At 37.7% G+C, this 27,671-nt stretch overlaps 1 protein-coding gene across 1 annotated transcript in view; it reads right to left on the bottom strand.

Moving 5' to 3' along the window:
* Positions 1–1,056: 1,056 nt before the first annotated feature.
* Positions 1,057–27,671, bottom strand: part of FAM117B (family with sequence similarity 117 member B) — a 28,718-nt gene continuing 2,103 nt past the window's right edge. Inside the window, exons 2-8 of the mRNA XM_080600450.1 lie at positions 21,482–21,633; positions 16,718–16,810; positions 16,113–16,226; positions 12,148–12,291; positions 11,006–11,231; positions 10,122–10,242; positions 1,057–6,948 (exon numbers count right to left, since the gene is read on the bottom strand). Coding sequence (XP_080456576.1) covers positions 6,630–6,948; positions 10,122–10,242; positions 11,006–11,231; positions 12,148–12,291; positions 16,113–16,226; positions 16,718–16,810; positions 21,482–21,633 — 1,169 coding nt within the window. The 3' untranslated portion in view covers positions 1,057–6,629. The remainder of the gene's footprint in view (positions 6,949–10,121; positions 10,243–11,005; positions 11,232–12,147; positions 12,292–16,112; positions 16,227–16,717; positions 16,811–21,481; positions 21,634–27,671) is intronic.

The following is a 27,671-nucleotide window of genomic DNA, read 5'->3' as shown; positions in this document are numbered from 1 at the left end:
TGTGAGCACTTTGTTTTAAATTTTAACCAAATAATATCAATTCAGCACAAATTCACCCATGGACCCTGCTATAAAATGCACACACTTGGATCGCGATGCTGCTGTCACGTGTATTGGCCCAACTCTCCTCCTACTGATGGGAAAACATAAGCCAGATGTGTTTTATGGTGTACACCCTGGAAGCCCTTCAACTCCTTACCAACGTTCAGGAAAGTCTTCTACTTCTCTCTTCGTTCTGGAATGAAATTTAGCTGACAATGCTTTTGCAGAAAGGGAAATTGCTCCAAGCCTTCTAGACAAATTAGACTTAAATTTAATACAACAGCTAGCAAAAACTTAAGTACGTAACTCACCCAGCTCACCGCTGTTTCTAGTGTAAAGGAGCCCTGGCTCCAAATCCTGATTATGAATGAAGAGGCTTGATTTTAGTGATCAGAAGCGTGTAGAATGAGAGATTATGCCTACAAACGTCTTAAGTACCCTCCCCAGTAGGCTTCTTTGATAGCTATGTTCTACTGAACAGCAGCTGTGAGCTCACCAGCAGGAAATTTGAGCAACCTGACCTAGTGGGAGGTGTCCCTGCCTATGGTGGGGGGTGGTGGTGAACTTAGCTGGTCTTTAAGGTCCTTTGCAACCCAAACCATTCTATGCTTCTGTGGTTCTATGAAATCCAGGTCTTTTTTCCTCAGTCTTGTCTCTCTGCCTTTACTCTCAGAACACTGGTTGAATCCTTTTGTTGCTAAAATCCAGGATTTGCAGCATCTTCCTCTAATAATGGACTTGTAAAGTGCTCAGGAGCTGACCAAACCTACTGCAGATGAAGACAGGGAAGACTTATTATTCTGAGTTTGACTCCTGTGAGGATGCACTGCAGAAATAAGAATATGGATTAATCAGATTTCCACCCTGGTGAATTTTGTTTGGAAGGGCTAAAAGTGCTTATTTTATTTGGATTAAATGCCTACTGCCTTCAGGGTAAATCCTGATGCAAATCTTCAGGCTGTCAGAGCACACAATTTCTCACTATGAAAAAAAAAAACCCACAAAATCAGCCCATACCTGGAAGTGATGACTTTATTTTCGGACAAAAAATAAAAAATAAAAATCCCAAAAACATTCCACTATTGCAGTCTGTAAAATTTTCCTTGTTTCCAGTAGAAACAGTCCACAAGTCAGAACGCGAGATAAAAAACAACATTGTGCAAAATAGTACTGGCATAACTACACATAGCAAAGACTAGTGTAAATCAAGAATTCCATTGAAATTAGTAGAGCTGCTCCAGTTTTACACCAGTGTACATCATCTCAGAACAGGCCCTTTTTGCAAAACATCCCTGGAATTCCCCTTGCTTACAAAAACAGCCTTACATGCAACAAGTAACTGATCAGTACAACATACACAAGAACACCTCCACAAGTTTATCACAGTGTAACAGAGAAAAACGTATCAGCCAATTTCATACAAACACAAATCTAATGGCAGTTTTGGACAGCCCTTGACTGCTACCCTCAAAAATTGCACGTTTCAACAAATGAAAGATAATTTAGAATAAAGCCAAGCAATAGTTTCATTTAACTATTAATACATTGACAATTAGGGTGGATGAGGTGTCCAGAGAGGGTTTTTATTTTATTTTTTTAGCTTATTAGATTTTCCAAGGAGAGTTGTTTCAAAATTAATCTGTGTAATAAATGTAACTTCCAGTGCTTTCAGGCCAAGTCCTCTTCTGCAATTCAGATACACCTGTCAACACTACAGAAGTCTCGTAGTCAAATACAAATCCCAGTGAAAAACTACTAAGCAAAGACCATACCTAAGTATTTACTGATGACATGCAACGAATCAAGAAAGCAGTAACAGAACTCCATTTACATTTGGAGCATTCATAAAGACTGTTGCAGTTGGTTGGGATGCAGGACTGGAATTTCACCAAACACTTATGAATAGTTAGCCTTCTCTCCCCATTTGACATGCAAATTGTAACAGTTTCAAAACAATGCATTTAGGTCATTCCTTGTCTCAACAAAATGCCAAGAGCAGAACTGATTCCCAAAGCTGTCAAACAGTCACAAATTCTTGTCAAGAAAATATACAGGTACATCTTGCAATTAATGGTCATTTTGTTTTCCTGTAGAGCCAGGTTTAGAAAAACAATTTCATATCAACTCTTAGACTGTAATGAAATAAATTCTCCACAGTGTTTTCCACCCCCTCAGTTAGGAAAGGTGAACTTTCCATTACCTTTTCAAGAGATATATTTTTTTTTTTATTTTAATAGATACTAACCTGGTTTTGGTCTAAGCTACCGCAACATCTTTAGACTATGGCGTTTGATGAAGGGCACTTAAACTACAGAATTATATGGAGAAAGTACAGTCCTGACATTCTCAAGTGTTTGGGTATCAAGGGTCTTTTTTGCAAGTTATATTAGTTTCATGAGAACAAGAATGTCATAGAAGCTTTGCCTTGAAGATATTTATATTAAAAGTGTGCAGCAACTCTGGATGAAGAAAGGTCTGCAAGCCCATCCATTAAAAAAAAAGCCTTGTAAGTATCAAACCATACAGTTTAAACAAGCAGACCTTCAGCAAGGCATTACTGCCATGCCACTGAATTCTATCGAACTCAATAAGCAACAAGAAGTTAGGCTAGAGGCAGAAGAAAGGTTAATGGATATGACTTACATTTTTTCCTCACTACCAATGTTTTTTCTTAATGTCACATGTCCCTTGTTTCAGAAGTTAGCAACTTTTAACTCTTTGAGTCTCAAGTTCAGAAGCAATAAGCTTTATATAATGTAGGACTAAGAATTTTCAAATGTATCTGCTAACAGGCGTATAATATTTACATTTAAAACATTTCCAGATATTACAGCAATAAAAATGATGCAAGAACCTATTTTCAAAAGTTTTCTTCTTCTCAAAAGGCTCAGCTTCAGTGTCCTTCAACATTCTCAAACTCTCAATTTCAGTAAATCGTATTTTAGAACAAACCAACAAATAGCCCTGAGAGTAAACATACTTTTAAAGAGCTGCTTTACTTAAAGCAATAGCAAACACAGCAGTCATTTACTTCCATGGTATGCGATATTTAACTTTCACTCCCTTTTTTCTCACTCAGTATATGCATGTGTTCCTCCCAAGGTATATGTACTCAAGCATTATCTTTTACTTTCCCAAGTACTTAAATTTGTTGCTACAGGACTATAGCAAGGAAAGGACAGCTGAACCACATTAAGGTTTAAAAAAATTCTTGTCCTTGTGCCTTGAGTTTTAAAAAGAGTCCAACAGTCATAGCTGCCAGCATAGACCTTCATTACAATGACCTCCTGCCTTGTGAATTACATAGAATTTACAACTGAAGGAACACCTTTTAGTGTATGCAAAAAATCAACTGTCAGTGTTCAATAACACTGCCTCCAGCCTTCAGTTTGGCTAGTACTATGAAATACCAGGAAAACAGATTATCAAGTGTGTCAAGTTGTATGTAAAAAATAGACCTTTAAGTGTTGTGGTTTTTTTTAAGCTACAAAGTAGTTAATCAAGGAACTGACTAGGTCTATGCATAGTTAGGTTTTAAAGTGTGCTAAAAGAACTTGAACTCTTTCATTAAGACTGTGCTTGAACAATGCACAGATTAATCCCCCATATAGCCGAATATTCTAACTCTATACATAAGAGGTTTTTAAGAAGTTCTACACGTTCTCAAAGTTATTTTGATTTAAATACTTCACCTTGCAGCTCTGCTAATGGCACAAGACAGCACATGTGAAATTTAAGGCTAATTTTTGTGTGAATACATGTAAAAGCTGGTCTTAGAACAAGAACTGTTGTATTTTCTGAGTCTTTAGTGTGGATTCACATTAAAGTAGAGCTGCCACAGCAATCAACAGAATCCTGTACATAAAAAAAACCTGAACATTGTCTTGAATCCCATTTGTTTTTATAAAAAGCGAAGTCCTCATACACTTTTTCTTTTTTTTTTTTTAAATCAGAGCAGCTCACTAATTTATACAGTACATTGTCTGATAACATACAATGTAAACTCCTGAAGAGATGCTTGAGTACTACAATAACAAGTGGAAAAAAGTCCCAGGTTAAGAAAGCCCACTGCTATTTGGGAGAATCACTCTGATGAAAACAAACATCAGAATGCAGTTTTGGTGAAACCAGTTAAGTCTCAAGGCTGTAATAAAGGCTATATGTTAACTTTAGCCCTTCGATTCTTAACCATTCAGTTAAGATCTCCTGATAAAGCACTGTGCATTTTGGCATTGATGGAGAAGCTCTTTACAAGCTACTGCTACAGAAATAGAAAACAGACTTACACAAACTTCCTTCACCTGAATGATCCCATCTTCTGTGAATCCAGTCATACCAGTTTTAAACAACCCATCTAAAGCAGTATATCTTAGACTTCAACTTTCTCTGCAACTGTTTCAGAAGAAATTAATATCCACAAAACCTAGAAAAGAACCATCAACTGGTCATATTACACAAATTTGATGCACAAACCCACTTATTTTAAAACCTTCTCCCCCTCAACAACTTCTTCAGTGTAAATCAGAGCTGTTACTTCAAAACAGAGCTCTTTAGTCCCATCTGCACACTTCTATCTATTTTAATGGGAAGAAAGATAAATCAAATTCTGCTCATTTACTAGTTTAACAGATCTAATATTTTAACACCTCCTGGTACATTTTTCGTTTGCTGAATTCTTGCATAATGTTTTAAACAGGGTCTCAACTCACCCTGAATGCAGGACTTGTATAGGCCAGTGTGACTTACACTTACTTGCTCAGTAAAGTTTATTGCTATAAGACAGTTATTTACGTGGGATTTACAGGAACGGTAAGTGTGCATCAAAACTATGACTACTATCTGCAAAGGTATGCACGTTAACTTTGTTTTCTAAGTGAAACGTTTGCAACCAAATACAGCATAATGAGCACTGAACAACTTCGTTAAATTTGCGGTATAATTTTTACATGTAACTGGGGGGAGGCGATGGGGGGACTGAGTCTTCACCATGGAAGCATCATAAATGCAAGTCAGTGAGAACTGCTCATGTGTAACAGACTAATATTCAGACCCACAGAGTATCCACAGTGACATAAATTTGAACTTACTGAATCTACCTCTGTAAAAGAGGGTACAAGGCAAACGTTTTATAAGTTGATATGACACTGGTATTCAAGTCACTGCAGTTTTTTGCATATCTATGTTGTATATACTTAAACGCAAGTAATACACTCCAGGAACACAAGAGAAACCTCACTGAAGTTCCTGAACAGCTTCCATTTGAAATGGCCCTTTCCCCTATTTTCACCTTTTACTATAACTTCAAAGAAACCATAAACTGCTGCATATGAGGATAGACTAGGTGTCAAAAAATCCTGTTTTACGTGACAGCCTAAATTGCTAGTCAAAAAAGAGAGAATGTGTCTGGCACTGTAAACTACTGTGTAACGGATGCCAAGGCTGACGAGCCATCACCTTCAAGGACACACAAAACACTATGACAAAAGAGAGGGCATCATGCACAGGTATTTCATTATGTGGCTAGGATCTATAATACAGTGATGAGTCACCACAGAGCAAGTTTGTGCCAAGAGCGATTAATGACTCAGGCTGACCAACTCCGTAAGTAGCCAAGCAAACCTGTAAGAGGCAAGTAGCATATTTTCTGGAAGAATAGAGAACAGGAGGGTAACATGTTTTTCCCACCCCTGCACAAAAATTGTATGGACAAATGGAACACTACTGGGACAAGTGCTTTAGAATGTAACTCTCCAGCCAATAAACCAACACTGGGTGGAACTGGGTGATGGAAGGAGTTTTAAGAACGTGACTTACCGGAAGCACAAATTTACGATATCAACAAAAAAAGTACACCACATACTAACACTGCTTTTTAGATACTCTTCAGTTTTAAAATTTTCAAACACATTAACTTGTTTTATTTTGTTTAGGGCTGAGGCTGTTCAGCAAGGTCACATAATTTGAGACTGCTGAAATACTTCAGCAATCCTTTGGTCCCAGTAGCTGTAAAACAGCCAAGTAAAAAGAAACTTCCCTACTAAAAAATGTGTGTGTGGGGAAATGGGGGAGAGAATTGTCACCAGAAAAGTGTCTTTTAAACACTATCTGCTACACACCACGAAAGTCTTTGTTATAAAATACATATATTCATACAAAAGACATCTTGCAAAACCATTTGATTGCCCCTCCCTCTGCAGGTTATAATGGTAAAATGGGGTCAGCTGGTTGATCTTGAGTTTTTTCTTTTAATGGAAAAAGTCAAAGGACACACAGCATCACAACAACTGGTCCTTTAAATGGCAAAGGATTATGACAGTTTTTGTTTTCACCAGTGTTTTTTTTTTTTTTAAAAAAAAGCAGGCGAGAAACAGAACTGCAGTCTTCACAAGCAGAAAGTGCAACAGAGCATCAGCTGCTGCATCATCCTGAACTTAATGTGCTACCAAACTGTCAAGTATATGAACAGGTCAATTATGACAGTGCCGTAAGTTGTTAAAACAATGCAAATAGCGTGATCAGAAAGATCCAGTCAACTGGTTCCAATTTTTCCCAGTAGTCGCCCAGAAAAATTTCAAGACAATCTATATCTACCCTTCAGCTTCCTCAGTATGTCCTGATTGCTGGAGTATAGAGGTCTGTGGTATTACTGTACTTGTTCCACGAGAGATCCTGTCTTGATCCGTGTTTGCAGACAATGAAGCCATAGAAATTGGCTGTAACAAACCGGGTGTCATGCTGGAGGAGACAGTCAGGCTGTGTGTAGTGCCCTTGAGTGTAAGATCCTGTGTGGGAAGAAGCGGCTTGAGGATGCTGACAAGACAGAAAGCAGAGCCACTTTTAGGAATGAAATTCACTTTGTTCTTGTCAGGACAGTAGAAGGCTGGTATTTCATGCAGAGGCTTTGGCCTAGAATAAAACAGACACAACAGTTTTAAAACAACATTTAACAAATCATGTTAATGGCAGGCAATGTGTCTTGCTGAACATGTCACCAGCAACAAGCTTAGGTTTAGACCTGAAGTATTTCAGTTAGTCAGTGTTATCCTAATGACACTCCTGCCATATGGCAAACAGCAAGATTGCTTAAACTGCTTGCTTACTTTTATTGGAAGATAAACAGCATTTTCTTAAAGCAGGATGTCTCCGAAAATCTAGACCTGCAATCTTCATGTTGCAGATCATAAACTCCATCCATGAACTGTTCTATCCAATATATGAGAAAATAGTCTCAATCACATTCTCCAGAAACTTTCACAGACCAACAAGAACCCCCTGTGCAGGCAGACACACTGTATACAGCAAACCTTGTGAAAGAAAGCTAGTATAGCAATGTTTCTAACATTACATATCTCAGGGTTGTTAATGATCATATGGGATCCCCCTCTTCAAGACTTCTGCCTTCTTTGCATGTTCATCTGCGTGTGGCCTTGATCTCCATAAAAGATGAACATGCCTTATTTAAAAACCTCACTGCAGAGAGTAAAATGCAGTATGCTCAAAGAGATATTCACAATCAGGTACCTATAACCTAGGAATGAAACATGGAACACACATTTAGATACTGACTCTCAGTTTCACAATGTCAGAGGCATGCTTTATAAAAGCTAAAACTGAAAGGGAAATCCTGGATAGAATAGGAATGGCTTCTGTGTCTACTTGTAACCCTGCAATGTATGTCTAATACGCTAGTCAAACTCTACGTAAAGACCAAACCACAGGAATCTGTTCCAAAGTCTCTATTTCCTGCTGGAAAATAGCCATCCAAAATTTACACACATTCATGTTGCTAGCACTGTCCTTTAGCCTATAACCTACCCCTCTCTTCCAAGTGTTTATAAGCCATATCCACCTCTACATTCAATCTACCAGGCTAATCAAGCTTAACAGAAATCAGCCTCGTTTATCATTTTTTTAACAGTTGAAAATCCCGTAAGCTTCAAATAGAAATCATGTCAAATTAAAGCTAAGCTTTGAAAGGTTGCATTCACGTATTCTATGTGTGTGGAATCCAAGTACCAGATGAATGCAGTTCCTAAACTGGATTTGCAATGCTAACAATTACAAGCATCTTTGAAACTACAAATAAGACAAATATTCTGAATATCAATAAACGTAGAAGCCACCAGGCTACGGTTAATTTTCAGTGTGGAATTCATTTTCAAGGTGGACTCCTCAACTTACTATATGCCTCCCCTCCTTCTTATGTGGGCTGTTAACATCTGCCATAATAAGACAGACCAACCCCATAGCAATATTTCTGTTGATCTTTGCACTGCTGCTCTGTGCAAAGGGACACTACTCAAAACGTGACATCTGTTTCATTAGTGGTATCTCCCACTGTCTAACAGCAGAAGTCAACCTTCTGCCTGTTTTAGTAGCTTAAACAAACAAGCTCTTATCATGCTACACCTGTAGAGTGATACATGAACTTGAACAAAGTTCAGGTTCTTGATACTACAGAGAACGCAAAGCTGGTCACTAAATCCAAGTCATTTCTTGATACATTGCTTCCTGCATTGTTCCTCATGCTTTAAATTACACATGAGAGCACATGCCTTTGTAGTACTTCATGTAGCATTACTGCTCAACTGCTCAGGACACCCATTCACCTTTCAGAGCTATAAATTGAGACCTCAGTCACAAGGATCATCTCCACTTGACATTAAACAAGAGTATCCAAACCCAGTACACGTTTGGTTTAAGTATTTACTATCAATTAACAAATCATCAAAACAACAAATAAAAATTTAAAAAAAAGAATCTAATGATGAATCAGCAGAGAGGAAATTTTTTTAGAAAAATTGTATTAACTCAGCTCAGTTGTGATGCAATTCCCTGCAAAGGACAATTCTGAGCATAATTTGATTCTTCTTAATGATAACCTAGAGGAAGGAGGCAGGACTGAGTAATACATTAGTGTTTCACAAAACAAAGGAAGAAGCCTCTCCCAAAGAAAAAACTACTCAGACCTCTTTCAGGAATGACTATATAAACCATACAGTTCTGTTTCTAAAATGCACAGCACTCTGCACGGAGCAGCTTCAGCATGAAGCCTGGAGGTTCCCAAATTTTATGAAGTATTCACTTAGGTTTTAATATAAATGGAGCATTAGTCTTTAAGATAATAACTATCTCATAAATGACCTGTAACTTCTCACTTCCATCATCTTGAAGCTTACACAGGTAGGAATTTTACTTACACATATTCCTTCCTTGTAAAGTGTCTGGGATTTTTTGTTTTTGTCTTCAAAACATGTTGGAACATAGCAGAGATACTACTAGCCTACAGGAAGCAGAATAATTGGGCTCATTTCTAACTTGTGCACAAGTTTCATAGGCATGGTCAGATGCCCAACAAGAATGACAGGGGTCTACGCTAATGTGGAACAGCTTCCTGGGATGTACTATTCAGATTTGGAGAAGGACCCAATAACACAGAGCTACCTCAACCTACATTTGAGTCTTCACCATAAGACGACTGAAAGGACTTTGCCACAACTAATAATACCTCCCTGGGCTTTGGATAGTAGGGTATAAAAAAATGAAAAAAAGGTGCCATACATCTAACAAGCTGTGACATAACCTGGCTGATGCACCTGCATTTACAGCTTCTCAGTAAATCTCCCTGTGCCTGATCATTTGAGTTCCTCCCCACTATTTGCCATGTAAGAGACAGTCTTACATTACACTGGTTTGGCCATTAAAAAATTGGTTGGAATGAAACTGACCCTTGAGTTTTAAAATGGTCAGTAAGTATATTTTTCAGGCTAATTCTGAAAACTAAGAAGGGGAAAGGTTGTACAAGTAAAACTAGCAGAAGCCTAAGCTACCAGGTGTAAAGTAATCTTAAAAAAAAACACAACACAAATAAACAGTATGCTGAGGTTTTGATTTTAACACACAATTCCAGCAATGATACATAGATATATACCAGTATACAGTCACGCAAAACAGAGACCTAGCTATCAGCACGGTTTTAGTAATAAGTCTAATAATTCTGATCTGACACAAAAATCAATAAGCCAGTGGGTAACTCTCAATGTTACATGTTATTTCCTATGTAGTAAAGATTGACTTACAAGCTTTCCTCAAAGACTTTCACTTTTTCACAGCCCTCTGGTGGTTCACGCTTGAACATGTAGCTGTTGTTGGGTTTTGGTGAGGTAGCATATTTTGGCAAGGGAGAATTATTTCCGTTCTCTGCAGGAACAGAGTATATTATCACTGAAATATGTCACACTATAAAAAAAACTTAAAGTACGTCATTATAACAACACTATAAAAGGTATATCTGAAAATGACCCTTAAATTAAACCCCACTTTGTTTATCAATGTTATAAAATTAAAAAAAAAATCATTTATTTCCAAATCTTTGTTTGCAAGCAAGCTTTCTTGTCTCGATCCCTTTCTTCATATCATACACAGGTTACTCTGCATTCATTCCTGGACATTTTCAGTTTTTAACTGCTGATCTGAATCTGTGGTACTGTACTATCATCATCTAGCCAAAAGAAATGGGCAGGAGCCATATGCCAAACAAAAACAGTACAGGTTCCTGTTGAATTGTAAGATTCTGTTGTATCTCAGAAGTTTTCTGGTAAAAATAAACAAATGATCTTGACCGAACCAAAAGGACTAATTTATTTTGCTGTTCCACCTCTTGCTGTATACTCCTGCTTCCCTAGCTTGCTTAAAGTACTTGAAGAACATATTATTTAAAAAAAAAACTTGTTTGGAAAGGACAGTCCTCACGTATCTATCAAGCTTCAATTATGGAACACCAGGTATGTGCACACACACACAGTATTTAGAGCAATTTGGAATAAATGGATCATTTGCAAAGAAAAAAATGTTTTTAACATTTCTCCATGGATGTGGGAAACAGCTCTCCGTTACTACATGTTCATCTACGCAGTAATGAGTTGAAGTTTAGCACTGTTAAACATTTAAAGTTACACAGTACCTTTATCTCTGGAGTCAGCAAGAAGATCATCTGTAGAACATGGACTTTCCTCACTGCCCTCATTAGAGATGGTAAGAAATGAGGTTGGAGATACTGACTGGGAACGGCTGCTATTATTACTACCCCTGTCCGCTCCACCAGGCGTTTGGGTATCAATGCTGCGAGTACTACTACTCCGCTGAACTAATGGAGGTGGTGCACGGTGTCCATCTGGAATATCTTGAGGCTGTTAAAAATAAAGGGTATCAGTCAACTGCTCTGATCTGGTTGGTAAATTGTTTAAACCCAGTAGTGCTGACTTTTTTTCCTCCCCGTGTTTCATAAAATCGAAGTAGAAAATTCATTACACAGGACTCCAACAGAAGATAGAATAAGTCAAGTTTGGAAACAAAGAACAACAGTTCTCAAGACTTCAAAGAATCACAGAAATGTTGAGGTTGGAAGTGACCTTCTGAGATCATCTAGGCCAACTCCCCTGCTGAAGCAGAGGCAGCTAGAGCAGGCTGCCCAGAGTCCAGTCAGGTTTTGAGTACCTCCACAGACAGTAAACTCCACAACCTCTACTCAGAGCACACAAATTAAATTTTATGGGTTTTTTTGTGCCCACTGCCTATTCTACTGCTAGTGGGCACTACTGAGAAGAGTATTCCTCCCTCTTTATTCCTTCCCATCAAATATTTCTACACATTGATAAGGTCCCCCTGAATTTTCTCTTCTCCAAGCTGAACAATCCCAGTTCTCTAAGGCTCTGCTCACATGAAAGATAGTACAGTCCTTCTGTACTTCAGTGTCTTCATGGCCCGTATTTTTGACGCTTTATCAGAAAATTTACCTCTAAAAATACCTGAATATAAAAGAACAGGTAAGTTATGCTTCAGCTGGGATGGAGACACTTCTTCAGATTGGGCAAAGGGAAGAAAAAGTCATTGCAGAATCTCTAAAACCAGACATTTTGTCTTTTTCTGTCTTCTTTTTCACGTTTTAACTCCTCTTTTTGCCTTCCACAAGACTTTTCAAATAACTTTTGTCTGGAATTTTGCTTTTCTAATAAATTTAATTCAAAAACTGTGCAAAATAAAGCTTTTGACTTCAAAACAAAAATAAAATAATTACAGAAAGCAATCATGGTGGCAGATACATACAACAAGCTGTTCTTCTTTGTCTCCTGTCTCCTTAATAATTATCTCAATCTCTTGATTCAGTCCTTCTACACTGTTTCGGAATCGCGATCCTGTTGACTTGGTAATAGGTATCACAGGAACAAGAGCACTCTTTGGGACTGGAGCCTGAAGAACCAGAGACAGTGAGAAAGAGACACAGATTTACTTAAATGATGTAGTTATTACTTCTACTCAAAAATGATCCTTTAAACAGAATGTATCTACTCCCCAGTATCAAGGACTTACATGAAACTATAGTGATTGTGTTAAAATGGATGCCTTAAATTGAAGGCATCCTTTTTTGTTTTTCAAATCCAATTTCTAGCTTTTCAACAGTCTAGTTTCAAAACTTCCCTTTGACACAGTCTGCCTCCACCTCTATGTTGCTTTGCAAGTGAAAATTTAACAGTGAACATTCAAATGCAAGTACTTCTGAAGCCTCTAAAACATATTCCCATTCCTTTTGGCATGAACTATACCATAATTCCACTTCCTTCTCTGCCGGATTTATCACTTGCAATTTCATTAAAATTATGTTTTTAATGGAAGCCTGGTGTCACCTACAGTACCGTGACAAGCACAGAAAAAAAAATATTCCACAAATGCAAGATAGTACCACTCTTAGCCCAGATCACTGAACTTTAAAAAAAAAAAGTATACTTAAAAAAAAAAGGACAGTAAAACTCCTGTGCAGAATTCTTCAATGGCCACATGTGCCGAGATTGAGAACATCTCTACTGGTTGAAGGAAGGTAGCCTTCTCACCTGTCTTCAGAGTTTTTTTGTTTGTTTGTTTGTTTTTCCTTCTTCCCTTTAAGTAACAAGACTGCACACAGACACCAAAGCACTGCGACTTGACATGTCAATTCTCAAAAACCATGTAAAAAATTTGTGTGGCCTGGAGACCACCTTATTAAAAATAGTGTAAACATGAGTTCTTAACGCAAGCATGTGTCATGCAGACTTATAATCACAGATCTCTAAGACAGGAAAATCACTTATGAATTATATTGGTTTTGCTTTACTGAAACATTAGGATAGCTATAAAATGGGGCTTGCAGAGGACTGCAAGAAATTCCTCTTCAGGAAATGCTTGTGACTCATTGTTTATGTTGACAAAAATTCAACATTCTTAGAGTTGCCAAACTTGGAAAGACTTTGAAAAGTTTTGCCTTAAGATTAAAAAGAGAAAATAGAAGCTACTGGAGAAGAACAAAAAAAACGTCTGAGAAACCACCCCTGATAATACTGTTCCAAACTAAGCCTTGGATCAATAATCAGGTGAACAAATACAGGTCAATACCTGTTCATAATACAGATATATCAGCACAAATTTAGGTACTAAATGAATTTAGGTGTCTAAATGAAGCAACTGTGTATGTAACCATTCTTATGACAAACCAAACTTGTTAAAAAGCAGAAAGCAGAATGATGTATGCTAGAGCGTCTAAGATTTCAGCAGCCATTAGCTAAATCTGGGAATTCTCCAGCATTTAATCATGATTGTCTACCACAAATTCCTAGAACCACAACACTATTTGAAGTGCTCAAAGTAGAAAAGCACAAATGGCTCCAGAATAGCTTGCTATGCTTTGATACAACGTTTCAGACATGCACAGAACGTTTCTTTTGAAAGAGAAGGTGACTTGTTAACCTGGACTGCCAAAGATCCTCCATACAGTAGATAAAATTTCATGAGCATAATAATGTCATTATGATGCCACAAGTTTCTGTATGTAGAATTTTTATCTGGTATCTTTCAGAATAGTAGCATCTCTGATCATTTTTGACATTAATTTAGAACAGCTAAAAGATTATCTACATTAGAATGACTAACTTAGTAATCAGAAATTTATGGATTTGTGAACTACGATGTGAAACCCGTTCAATAGCATGCAATTCTCTCCAATGTAGCCAAGTGCCTACAACAAATGTCCCTCAGTTTTAATTTTCTGTTGCTGTTCTTGAAATGTCTCAATTCTCTGTAAGTATAGAACAAGTCTTCATAGAAGTTTTACAAATTTGGATAAAATACTTGCATCAAGTATTCTGACCATCCACATATATTTCTTTTTAAACCTTTTGGCAACTGTCGTAAATTTTGCCAAAAAAAACACATAGAACTGTCTCATTTATCTGTCTTCTTATTTTGCCTTAAGCTACAGCAATCACTAAGCATGTTCTACTGTACAGCATGTTCTACTGCACCCATGCTTAAACAAACCAGATCAAATGTGGGAATTCATATTAGGCAGCTTGCTTCAAATTCAAATTCTTCTCCTTTCTAGCTTCTAGGCTAATACTCCACTACACAGAAGAGGAAGAGAGAACAGTTTCTGTTTGGACATTTAAAGCATTTGAATAATTCCTAAAGTTTATCAAAAATGTACTTATAAAAATATAATCCTAAATACAATGCTTGCCAGTAGCAAAGAATTTGAACTAATAACAAATTGAATTTAAGATGCACTTATATACTGAGATTCATGAATCTTAATTAAATGAACTATCACAGAAGTTAGATCTCAGAAAAAAACGTTACTGATTTTTATACAAACAGTAGTTAAGAACAGTGCAAAAGAACTCAAAGCACTGTACTACTTTCTTATGTCCAGTATTGAAGTATCCCAGGTTCACTCAGACACCTGTTTTCAAAGCACAAAAGAACGTAGCTCCTCAAGATTGTACGTATGGTTCTCCTTTCTATTTTTCATTTCATCTTTTAGCAAAATGGGTGAGTACCCATACAGCAGGACTTATGCTGATGTTGTGATAGCTTCCCTCCCTGACCTAAATTATTTTTGGAAGAATGGAAGGACAGAAAGGAAGCAGCCAACAAAGTACATTATTTATTAAAATAATGCTAACTGAGTTTTAGGAGCAATTGAGAATTTTAAGTTTGCAGAGAAGCTTCACAGCTGAAGTACTTTATCAATTTACAGTATCAACAGTTACACAATTTCTTTCAACTACATCAACTGACAAGGCAAATATAACATTTGTTCTTTTTGTAACTGTTAAAAAAGGTGTTAGATCATAAATATACATTCATGAGATACCAGTGGAAAAAGAAAATTTTCTTCTGAAAAACTGGCCAGATTTTCCTAGTGATTTTTTGAACTTACTAAAGCAAAACAGACCTGAAAAATGATTTGTGTCTAAAAGAATGTAGTATTTCACCATCTGCTATCAACTCAGCTAGAAATATTACCTCCCTGTGAACCTAACTGCAGCAAGTCTCAAGATAAAACTACAACTGCATACAGAACATGTGGTGGCCTAACCATCGCAATTTTTGAAATGATTACTACTCTAAGTATCAAGGCATGATAAATTGCAGAAAATAAAAGGCTGAAGGCAGCCACTAAAAACATAAACACTTTTAATACAGCATATAAAAGAAGTTTAATACGGTACATAAAAAAAGTTGCCATCCTTTTGTCAGGTAAGCTCTCTAAACCTGTTGATCATAGGATTAAACAAGCGCTATAGTCAAGAGAAAATGCGATCAGCATTAGCTACAGTTTTGAGTCTGTATCATTTTACTGCCAGTTGGCTCCATGCCATACTCTACATGCTAATTCATTATTGTTACAGCAACACTTAATGAAAAAGATAATCCATGGGTTTAGATTAAACTTACCTGTCATCCTTAAGCATAGGCCACAGAAATATAAGCTTAGTGTCCTGCTTTAAGGAAAAAACCTATCTGAAATTCATGGAACGATGGAGTTGCAAACAAACCTAGCCAAGTAACAAAATGATCCTGGACCCCACACACTTCATGCAGTCAAAGGAAATGGCCTTATTTCATAGAATCCACCTAAACCCACAACAAATTTAGAAGTATATAATATTTTTATGTTCCCTGTAAGACAAATCACAACCTTGAAATAATCTAAAAACAATGTTAGCTACCAAACGTGTCCCAGAAGAGCACAGCTTTACCTGACTATGGTTAATGGCTGCGTGGTTACCATGAAATGGAGACTGTCTTTCTTTATCCCGATGATGCCTACTGCTGTGTTTGCTTCTCTGCAATTGTTGACGCAATTTTGCAATCTAATAAAGAAAAAAAATCACATTAGATTTCACCGGATATGTTCAGCTATGCACACAGTTTCATTAATTCTAGTACTTAACTAAAATTCTTTACTACAACTTTCATAATTAATGGCAGCACAAAGTTATGTTCAGGTTCTTGCAAACTTAACATGTTAGGTACCATTTAAGCTCAAGCCCAGAAGATATCTTAGGTTTAATGAAAGCACTTGAAATATATGGACTAGTTTGGTCACTGCTGGATTTCTTCCTCTGACGAATGTTCACTGCATTTGACACTCCCCTTATCCCCCACTTCAGGTTTAAAAATTGTAACAGTCCTGCATTATTATAAGAAATCAATACCAAATGAACAGATTGCTTATTACGTAAAGCTTGGGCACTGTAGGAAGTAAAATAATATTCACACCTTCCTTCCTGAAAATTCATGTAACAGTGCATGCCAGCAATAAACTTTATCCAAAGGTATTTCAAATAATAGCACTCCTAACCTCCTTGAGTTGATCTGTGCTGCCCCACGATGCTGAACGTTTGTGTGAGCTTCTCTTCTTTTCTAAATATTCTTCAGCCCAGGCACTTTCAGTCTGTAACAAGGAGATTACAGACTTAAAAAAAAAACCAAAACAAAACTAATATTTCTACTTTTGGGAAGAATATTTTGAGACAAATTAGAAGAGAACTGTGTTAAGACGTGCTAGATTCAGAACTGTGAGCGAAAAGCAGTCACTGACTAGAAGCCTTACTGACAAAGGAAACATGAGCATGTCGAGTGAAACTATGCGTTCACAATCTTTCAGACCTACTTTAATACAGGTATATGCTAGTTTCATTTCTACCATACTGAAAATTGGTAAGGCAGTATTAACAGCCAGATGAGCTCTGAAGAACCAGTTGGATGGTGTTGAATGTGGATGTCATCTACCTTGACTTTAGCAAGGCTTTCGATACTGTCTCCCATGACATCCTGATAGCAAAGCTGAGAAAGCGTGGGATAGAGGAGTGGACAGTAAGGTGGGTTGAGAACTGGCTGACTGGCCGAGCTCAGAGGGTGGTGATCGGCAGCGCAGAGTCCAGGTGGAGACCTATGACTAGTGGTGTTCCCCAGGGGTTGGTGCTGGGTCTGGTCTTGTTCTACATCTGCATCGATGACCTTGATGAGTGAATAGTGTCTGCCCTCAGCAAGTACACCAATGACACAAAGCTGGGAGGAGTGGCTGACATGCCAGAAGGCTGTGCTGCCATTCACCGAGACCTGGACCGGCTAGAGAGATGGGCAGGAAGAAACCAAATGAGGTTTAATAAGAGCAAGTGTAGTGTCCTGCACCTGGGAAGGAACAACTGGACATATCAGTACAGGCTGGGGCATGACCTGCTGGAGAGGAGCTCTGAGGAGAAGTTCCTGGGGGTCCTGGTGGACGACAGGTTGACCATGAGCCAGCAGTGTGCCCTCGTGGCCAAGAGGGCCAATGGGATCCTGGCGTGCATTAAAAGGAGCGTGGCCAGCAGGTCAAGGGAGGTGATCCTCCCCCTCTACTCTGCCCTGGTCAGGCCTCACCTGGAGTACTGTGTCCAGTTCTGGGCTCCCCGGTACAAAAAAGACAGGGAACTTCTGGAAAGAGTCCAGCGGAGGGCCACAAAGATGATACGGGGCCTGGAGCATCTTCTGTATGAAGAAAGGCTGAGAGACCTCGGTCTGTTCAGCCTGGAGAAAAGAAGACTGAGAGGGGATCTCATCAATGTGTATAAATACCTGAGGTGTGGGAGACAGAGGGATTTGGCCAACCTCTTTTCAGTGGTTTGTGGGGACAGGACAAGGGGTAATGGCCACAAGATAGAGCACAGGAAGTTCCGCACCAACATGAGAAAGAACTTCTTCACAGTAAGGGTGATGGAGCACTGGAACAGGCTGCCCAGGGAGGTTGTGGAGTCTCCTTCTCTGGAGATATTCAAGGCCCGTCTGGACGCCTACCTGGGCAGCCTGCTCTAAGGAACCTCCTTTGTCAGGGGGGTTGGACCCGATGATCTTTCGAGGTCCCTTCCAACCCCTACAATTCTGTGATTCTGTGAATTTGGGGGAGATGGTATATATTATTTCCCACATAGATGTTGAACTTGGTATTTCTGATGCATTAGCTAGAGTAGTTCAGTAGTTGGGAAAGCCTGCACAGCTTCAAAATCATTTTCACACTCAGACTGAGAAAAAGACAGGCACCTTTTCTGAGCACCACTCAGAACACCACTGGAGCTACTGCAAAGCAGGGAATCAAAATTAATGCCCCAAAGGGCTTCAGGTTCATAGGTGTCTCGGGCCAAACAGAAAGCAACACACAAAATACTAAGCTACTTCAGTGAATCAACAAATGCATTAACATTTAATAAAGAAAAACACATATCATGGTGAAAGTGTTCTGAGAAATTCAAAGTATCATTAACACAAATTTTATTTAAGGTAGCATAACACACAAACAAGCCTGTGATAATACTGCATACTTTACAAAGTTTGCGTTCCCACATAACCACATCCAGAATGGCCTTCACAAGCAGCGAACTGTAAACCCTCCAAGATTAAGTATACTAATTTTTGTCATGGGTCTTCACACAGTCACAAGAAATGTAACTAATGCTAAATTTATCACAGATACTGGAACGCTTTTATAAAGTCATAATTTCCACTACAAAGTTCTGGCCTCTAATTATTCTTATATAGTTATTCACATATTATATAATAATATATGTTTTATATATATATACACAACACACATAACACATAATATATATCTTATATAATTATATTCATATATTCTTATATATTATTCTATAACAACTCAAAGACTCCAAAGCAACTGTCTCATTTTAATTTGTATTTTGATATTACTGTATCGACAATTGCAGGCAAAGCCACACAGGTCTGATTGAAAGGAAAAGACACAGAAGTTACCAATCATTGTTTTAGCAGCACTTAAAACAATACCTGCATCTGTGAATTCTAGCCAGACTACAGGATGCTCAATTACACACGTATTCATCAGCCAATAACATCCTGTATGTACATAATTCAGTCTGGTTTTATAGACAGGTTTCATCTAACACAGTCAAAGCAGGAATCTGATACACAGTCAGTCTCTGGTGATCTCTTACACAGTTTGCTAGAGATGCCCGTAGGTCATAGCTAAAGGCCTGCAAGCCAAAGTGTCTCTCTAATTGCTGCCTCCACCCAGTCTGCTTCCTGAATGACTCTACTCTCAATGCTGTAAACCTTCAGAATCAAGATCCCCCGGTTACTCAACTGGAAAACCTTTTTTATCTTAGTAGATTCAATTCCTGTTCCCTAAACTTTTGAAATCAGAACATATTCATTTCACTAAGCTATCATACTGCTGACGGTTCCTCCAGCAGCACAGTCATGTTTATGTAAAAATAAACCTTAACCATCAGTTTTTGACAGATATGGCATCCTTCCTCTGTTTTGAATACGAAGGTACTTGTGGTCATTCCCTTCACACTCAATATGAAACTTAAGAGTTCTGAAACAAGTGTTTCATGTAATTTTCAACAGTGATTTCCAAACTCCTGTAAATGAGTATATAATTGGGTATGTATTTGCACCTGCAACATATGAACAACATTCCCTTTGTTACCATGACTCAGACTGTGACATCAGTTAGAATTCAGGAAATCTGGATGTCAGACTTCACAAAATCTGAAATCACACACTGGAGTCATGATACTTTTACAAAGTGACACTTCGTCATCTCATCTTCAGAAACACTAAACGATACAACTGGAGAGAGATACCATCTTGGAAAGCTAACTATTATTGTCAATCACATTTGAAACTTGGCCCTAACTCAAATGCTTGCTTTCAGGCACAGAAGATTAAAAGCCACAAAGCCTTGTCAGTGTCACATCAACAAAAGGTCTGGACATACAGATTTATGTCCATATCCCAGGATTTTCTACTGGTTTGATAAATTTTAAATCAGCAAGTGCATCAGATCGTTATTTCCTTCAGCACTATTCTAACATCAGTAACTGTCAAATATACTCATCACATGGAAATACCTAATGCTCTTCCCACAAATCTTTGCAAATACATTTCATTATATATAAGCCCTTCTACTATAGCAGCTAGGTGCATTAGAATCGGAAGAAAGACAAAATAAAAACATAAGCCAAAAGCTATGCATGAATAGCAATTCCTTATGTACCGTATTTCTTCTTTCATACTCCTCCTCTTATTAAGACTTGCTTACCCCTTTTACCCAATTTTTCAACCATTTTATCTATTCATTTTCCCATAGGAAAAAAAAAAAAAAAAAAAAAAAACTTTCTCAGTTCTTCTTTCTTCACCAGGTTCTATTTTTACCTTATCCACATGGGTATAATCCCCTATGAAACGACCTCCTCTTCTACAAAGATGTTCTCTGGATTGAGGTTCTTTGCACAAGATGTTGCAGACCTTGAGAAGGCCATACAGTAACAACTGTAGAGCAGACATCATCTGCTCAACATCTAACACATCTCAGTAGACAGCACACTGAAATCTATTGTGCCTGCATTTCTATTATTGTTTCCAAACTGGATGCAGGCTAAATTCAAGTATGTCCCAGATGCTGCCAGTCTATCTTCCCACTACCCTTCCCTTATATTCTTTAGAACTAGTGGAGACCACTTGTTGTTGAAACCATGCTCTAGGATTAGGGATTTAAAAACTGAGATGTTTGGCTCTTTTACTCTACAAATTAGGGAAATCCACTGTCCAACTGCACCCAAAGAAGCAGGAATTAAACACTATGATATTCAGCCTATGACAGAAAAGGCTACAGTAACTTTTATAAAGGCACTACAGAAGCTTTTTTAAGAGAGAGACATAAATACAAGGAGTTACTTTAAGTTCCTTTGTATAAATTAAAACTAAATAGTACTTAACACCAATGCAATCCAGTGTCCTGCACACAGTAAGAACAACGAGAAAACAGATGTGCAATGCACTACTGCTTCTCTGAGGTAAGAAGAAAGTGGAACTTCTAATAAACACCACAGTTCATGGTCTTTTCTTAGAGAATGCAAATAAAACACATACGTAATTGCAACTGTAGAATTCCTGCAATTTGCAAGTGAACAGGAACTTGTAAGCAAGAAAGCCAAAGTGAATGCTTTCAAGGCAATAGCATTCATATATTTAAGAATATTTAAATCCAAAGACAAGTTTTAAGTAAAAAAAAAAAAAAAAAAAAAAAAAAACACTGGCCTACCTGAGTGGCTTTGTCTCTCATACATGGAACAGCTTGCCCATGATTATCACGAGGCCACTGTCCAGCAAGGTAGGGAGCAGCAAGTGTGTCCAAGGAGGAAGTCCGGCGAATAATACTGGAAGGGCTTGATGATGGTGGTCTTGACTTGTCAGCTAGAATAACGACACTTGATTAGAAAGTAAGTCAGAAACCTTAATTATTTTAATTGCCTACAATAAGTCATATCAAACCAGAACTACTATGTTATTAAATATAAAAAAGACACTTTTAAGGGAGGAATTCAGTTTGCATTTCCAATCTCTGTTCTAACACAGAGTGAAACGTGTTTTTCTGGTTTCCCTAAAAATCATTCTTGTGCCACAGATGTTACATCAGTACTCATACACCACCATTTATTTATACCCTCAAAGGCGCAACAGTCATTAAATGATGACAGCGTAGAATAAAAAGATAGATAAGATTCCTCATACCTGCCAATGGCTAACAAAGAAAATCTGTGCTGAATTTCTTCAATTTAATGCCGAGGTTAGAATTCATACATTAATCCTTTCACCTTCACCTACTTGAATCCAAGAGACACTGTAAGCTGACATGTTTTATTAACTACCCAGCACATAATACAACTCTTCACAAATCTGCTGTGTATCTAACCCTTAGCTCCGTAAGTCAACTTTCATTAAGCAATCATTTACATTTTACTAGATGATCAATGCATCTCCTCCCTTTACATGCTGCTTGGTAACTACGTTCATACTTGCCTGACACTAGACCTTCTACCACACCTCAAACATTTCTGGTGTTTACACTGACATCACTTCTAAGAGCAATTTAGATAATAATGCAAACTTTTACTGGAAAGAATTAAAAGTAACAAGGACAGGAAGTAAAACAAGGAGGAAGAATATGGTTGGAAGCAAAAATGTGCATCTATCATCAATACTTTAAAATTGCGGTGTAAGACTACGCTAAGTGTCAACTCCGTAAATAAAGGTTCCTCAAAATAGGAAGTGAGGCATGAGAACGGCAAACAGGAAAGACCCAAGCCTTAGATATACATATATGCTCACATACTATTTGTTACTGGCTTCTCCAGATGTAAAATATAAATTCAGAAATCACAATGATGTAAAACTTACTATCTGCTCCTCACAGAATTATATCTGAAAGAATCATAATTAATCACATTAATCTTACCTATAAAGAATACAGAGGCCTAAAACAAGGGGCTAAAACACACCAAACACGATTTGGAGATATTCCTGACTGTGCCTTAGGATAAGCTCTGTACTAACAGTAGAAATAACGTTGCAATTTGTATTCTACATAAACTTATTTACATGCAAAATAAGTTGTGCCTGATTACTGTCAGATTGTTAGTCAGAAATAAAACCATTAGCATTATACATCCAGAATTCATTTTTCTGGGCAGTTTCAGTCTATTAAAGTTATATAGAAACTAATAAAATACGTTAGGCACAGATGTCAGTGGTGTGGACAACAGTTCGGTCTCATAGAACACCAGTCTTCCACACGTGCGTCAACTGACATTCTATACTAACTATCCTCATATAAATATTGCATTAGAAACGTATACATTGAAATTGTGAAAAGTATTTCAACTAAAAGGAAATGATTATTAGCATTATAATCAGGCCCATTCACATAAACCAGCCAAGAAACCTCATCTGGCTTACTATTTCTACTTGCACCAACACCAATCAAAATCTCAGTACTGAGCTGAGTACAGATCTGCTCTCAGGGTGCAGCAACAAAGCTCAATTTTTGAGTTACTGTGCACTTGAAGAGTCCTGCATCAAAGGCAGTCTCTGACTACTACCAGTCAGCATGCTGAAGGGTCTCTTTGTATCACAAGATTTCAAAACGATTCCTTTTGTCTGTACCATGGGGGAATGTGGCATGCTAATGCAACATGTCATTCCTTACAAATTACATTTGCTTCCAAAGTTATATCAAACATGTTATTTGTCTGAGAAATAGCTGCCCTACTCTCCCTATTTATTTTTCTTCTGAATTATTATTCTTCCTTTTCAAGAAGCTTCTCTTTTTACCAAGGGGAAACAGAAAGGATGTGAAAAAAATAAGGAAGTGTGTGTAGTAGCTCACATCATCTGCAAGGCAACTGCAACAGACAGCTTCAAAACTGAAGCAGCAGAAGCTACTACTGTCCTGCCTCCCCGACCAAAAACTGGCAAGAGTATTTTGCTGGGCAAACAGTGAGGATGAAAACTAAAGAGCCTGTTTATTGTCTAAATTCAAAGGAAGCTGCGTACTTCAGGGCACAAACCCTGTAAGTACTCTCTTTCCCCCCCCCCCCCTTTGATTTAGATATTCCTATAGTGAAATCGGATTCGAAGGACTGTTTTAATTTAGATGGTGCAAGGACATTTTGGATTCGTTTTTATTTACTTTTCCACCTTTACAGCATGTCTTCATAAAAACTGCCAAAGACTACTACTCAGCTCTCGCTGTTTCAAAACATTTCAGTGGAGACGCATACATGTTCATTGCATTTTCCTCTACAACACTTGAAGCAAGTGTTCAGCTGCTATTTTTCCTTGATGTGACCTACATAACAAGAGATCTGCCTCCATAGAGATAACAGTTACAACAGCTGTGGCTGATGAAAAACAATGGAGCTGTTTCATCAAACAGACTGTTCTTAAATATTAGATCTGTTTTAATTAGTCTGATTATCTCTTTAAACCAATATTTGTGGCAAATATCAACCCTCCTATCCATCTCCCACTGCTCTAAATCTATTTAGAAACAAAGTCTTTCTGCAATCTGGTTTCAAACAAAGCAAAATATTAGACCAAAATACAAACAGAGCATACACAATACAAATCAAAGTCCATAATGTGAGAAAATAACATGCGAGTTACCATGTCTTCACAAGTCATTGCAGTATTACCGAGATGGATGTGGCAACAGGTATCACATACATCTACTGCAATTGTACAGTGAGGCACCTCTGAAGGCTATTTAAGCTAAGGCAGTCCAGCAATGGGACTGGAGAGCAAAATTAAACATGTAGAAAAGCTCAGCAGTAACCAGCTGGAAGTTAGGAAAGAGAGCACTGACTTGGTGTGTGGGGCTCTTAACAAAGCCCTATATCTACAACTGAAAAAGGAAATCACAGTGTGAGAACACATACCTTTGAACTGGATACCTCACAGAAGAGAACTGTGATATAACAAAACTGGGAAGAAGAAAAAGAAGGAAAGTTGTCTATAGCCCTAAGTCTAAGTCCTAAAACATGGAACACTGGAAAGTCATCTTCCAATTTTCCTGAAATTTTCCAAACTGTTGTTAATACTGCAAAATAAGGATTAGCGTTGAAGATAGTTATCAATGGAGTTGCAAGATCAAAGATTTGAAATTAAAGCTTTCAGAAAGGAAAATAAGAACTCCAAAGAAATATCTGCTAACAGACACCATGAGAAAACAAAATTAGCAAGCTGCAGAAAGAGCCACGGGAAAAGCACAGAATGAGATTAACCTCAAACTCCCTGACAAAGAGAATTCTAACTGAAGCTTTTTTTTTTTTTTTTCTCACCCCAAAAGTGAGAAAGAGTGAGATGTGACCAGTTTCCCTGGCTTCTAGCCATGCCACTGAGATTGTCTTCTTTTTTGGTCAGCCTCTTCCTCAGTAGGAACATTCATAGGCTCTCCCTATACATTGCTGCCTCTTCCCAAAAAAGATACAAACACAACATATCTCAGGGGCTTCAAATATACGTTTCGTTGAGAATATTCAACAGACTGAAATGGTATTCAGAAAAGATGCACAGAACCACCATGTATTTTCCCACTGAAAGACAATCTCAGCTATTAATTTCACATAAATATAGAAGAACTACTTGTTCATTACCTTCTACTAATTCAAAATGATCCCCTGGTAGGAGAACAGCTCAGAAAACCAAACCCAAACAAAAACTCAGAAAGTCCAAGATGTTCAAGTTCCTTAATTCCAGCAAATGAAAACATTTTTAATTCAAATCAACTCCTCTGCAGTGCTGGCCACAAGAAACTTAAATTACGGTATTGCAAAAATTAGTTCATTTCCTTTACACCTGCCATTTGCTAAATAGCTTAGTTAAGCAAAGCAGTCATCTAATGGTACACAAATTTGAAGGACAAAGCCTTCTGTGTTCTCTTATACTACAGCCATATCTTTTATAACTACTGCAAAACCTTGTAACAAACGTTGACAGGTCTGCAGCTATTATTTTGTCACTCACCAAATTTTTTAAATTAAAAAAAAAATCTACAGTGAAATTTACAAGTGTGATGAGTTCCATGCCCTCTCCCTACCTAAGGACAAGTCTGCATCAAAACTCTTCATGACTTTCTGATATACCATTGTAAGTTCCCTTCATTTCCTTTCACACAAATGAGACTTCAGTATTACTCCTTCATTTACTATTCTAAATAATTAAAAGGCAGTATAGTTCCAGATAAAAGCACAGAAAGGGAAGAAAGTCAACAGGTGTTACAGATGCCATTAACTGACTGCCAAAACTGCTATTGGGAAAACCTATTTAACTGAGAAAAAAGCAAAACATGATGGGAGAAAGAGTGAAAAAGTCGACATGACAAACTTCCTCTAACAGGGAAGGTTTGCAGACAGGTAAAGAGGTATGCGAGAACTGACCTACAACTAGGGATTGCATGACAGACCCTGCAGCACAGAAATGAGGCAAAGAAATCAGTCATCACACTAGCAGTAGGAAATACTGCATATAATTGAAAAAAAAAAAACAGTATTTGTTAACATGGAAATAGAAGCTGAAGTCTGTGAGAGACTGCTGGAGAGACTGTGAGAGTCTGCTGCAGACTGCAGGGAAGGAAAGCAAAAAGAAAGGAATGGGTTGTAGGAAGGTCTAAACTCTTGGCCATATTTAGGATGGAAGCAGCAAGAAAAGCACAGAAATTTAGCAAGCATGCCATGAAGTCTTCAGCTTATCTCATCATCAACAGCAAACTCAGGTAAGTATTTCAAACATTTAGTTGCAATTCAGTTCAGAAAACCTAGCCAAAAAAAAAAAAAGAGAAAGAACCTATTAAGGTTCATTTAAGTTAACCTTTCTTTATTCTCAAGTTCAAGTTCTTGCATGTTAAGCAAGCTGACAAAAAACTCTAAATTCAAAACTATTCAATTGCTTACTAAAAAAGAAAATCTGAAATTGAGCCTAAAGTGTTCAATTTACAGAACTAGTATCCAAGTCCAGAAGCAGCTGTCATTTGTCCAAACTCAAGGTTCATTTCGATCTAACAAAAAAAAAAGAAAGAAAAACAAAACAAAAAACAACATGGCTGCAGCTGTAGAAATGAACAAAAGCCATCATCAAACTGAAAACAAGAAGCAGGAAAACCTGAGTAATTCTGCAGTATATTCTGAATGTTACCCTGAGGTGGCCTGCATGGCTTCAGAACTCTAGCCTTACTAGCAAAGATAAAGTTCCACTTCCATGTTTTTGGCAGCCACTAAGCCTTCTCATTTAGATGAAGATGAAAGTGAAGTTGAATCAGTCTCTATCGAGCACTGGACTATACAATGCAAACATTAAGCAATATTAACCAGAATTCATTTGCATTTTGGGTCAATACAAGTACTATTCTGAAATTTAAATGTGTGGCAGCAATTAAATAGACCCTACGCCTGTTTCCATACATCTTGTAAAAAGCTAGTGGATTTATCTGGGAGCATAGTAGCAAAGGGCTAGCAACGAAGTGACTTGTTTCCTTCTATATGCTAATTCTTATATCCAGTAAAGAAGTTGGCTAGACAGCACAGTTTCAGCAGGCTTCTACACACTGATCTGAAGACAGCACAGTTTTTCCACCCTAAGCAGTCTGACGCATGCTTCACAGAGAGCTTTTGAACATGGATCTCAAGGGCAGGAAACTGCATCTTGGGCAAGAGTTTCAATCAAGTTCCCAGGAAGAAGACGGGATTTTGCGATGTGTATAATGTCTTTCAGATTAATGATTAACAATTAACAAGAATCTTCAGTGAAGAACACACGTTTTCCTCAATCCAGAGGCTCAGAATATAACTTTAAGCAAAACACATCCAATCTGCAGAGCTGAAGATCTAAATCAGAACCTAAATGCCTTTGTGGCACTGCTCTCCTGCATTTCAGAGAAGAAGGCATATCATAATCTT

Source organism: Anser brachyrhynchus (genome assembly GCF_964034855.1).
Source record: "Anser brachyrhynchus genome assembly, chromosome: 7".
NCBI lineage: Eukaryota > Metazoa > Chordata > Aves > Anseriformes > Anatidae > Anser > Anser brachyrhynchus.
Note: the sequence above shows the minus strand (reverse complement) of the source record. Positions and strands in the feature narration are given on the sequence as shown.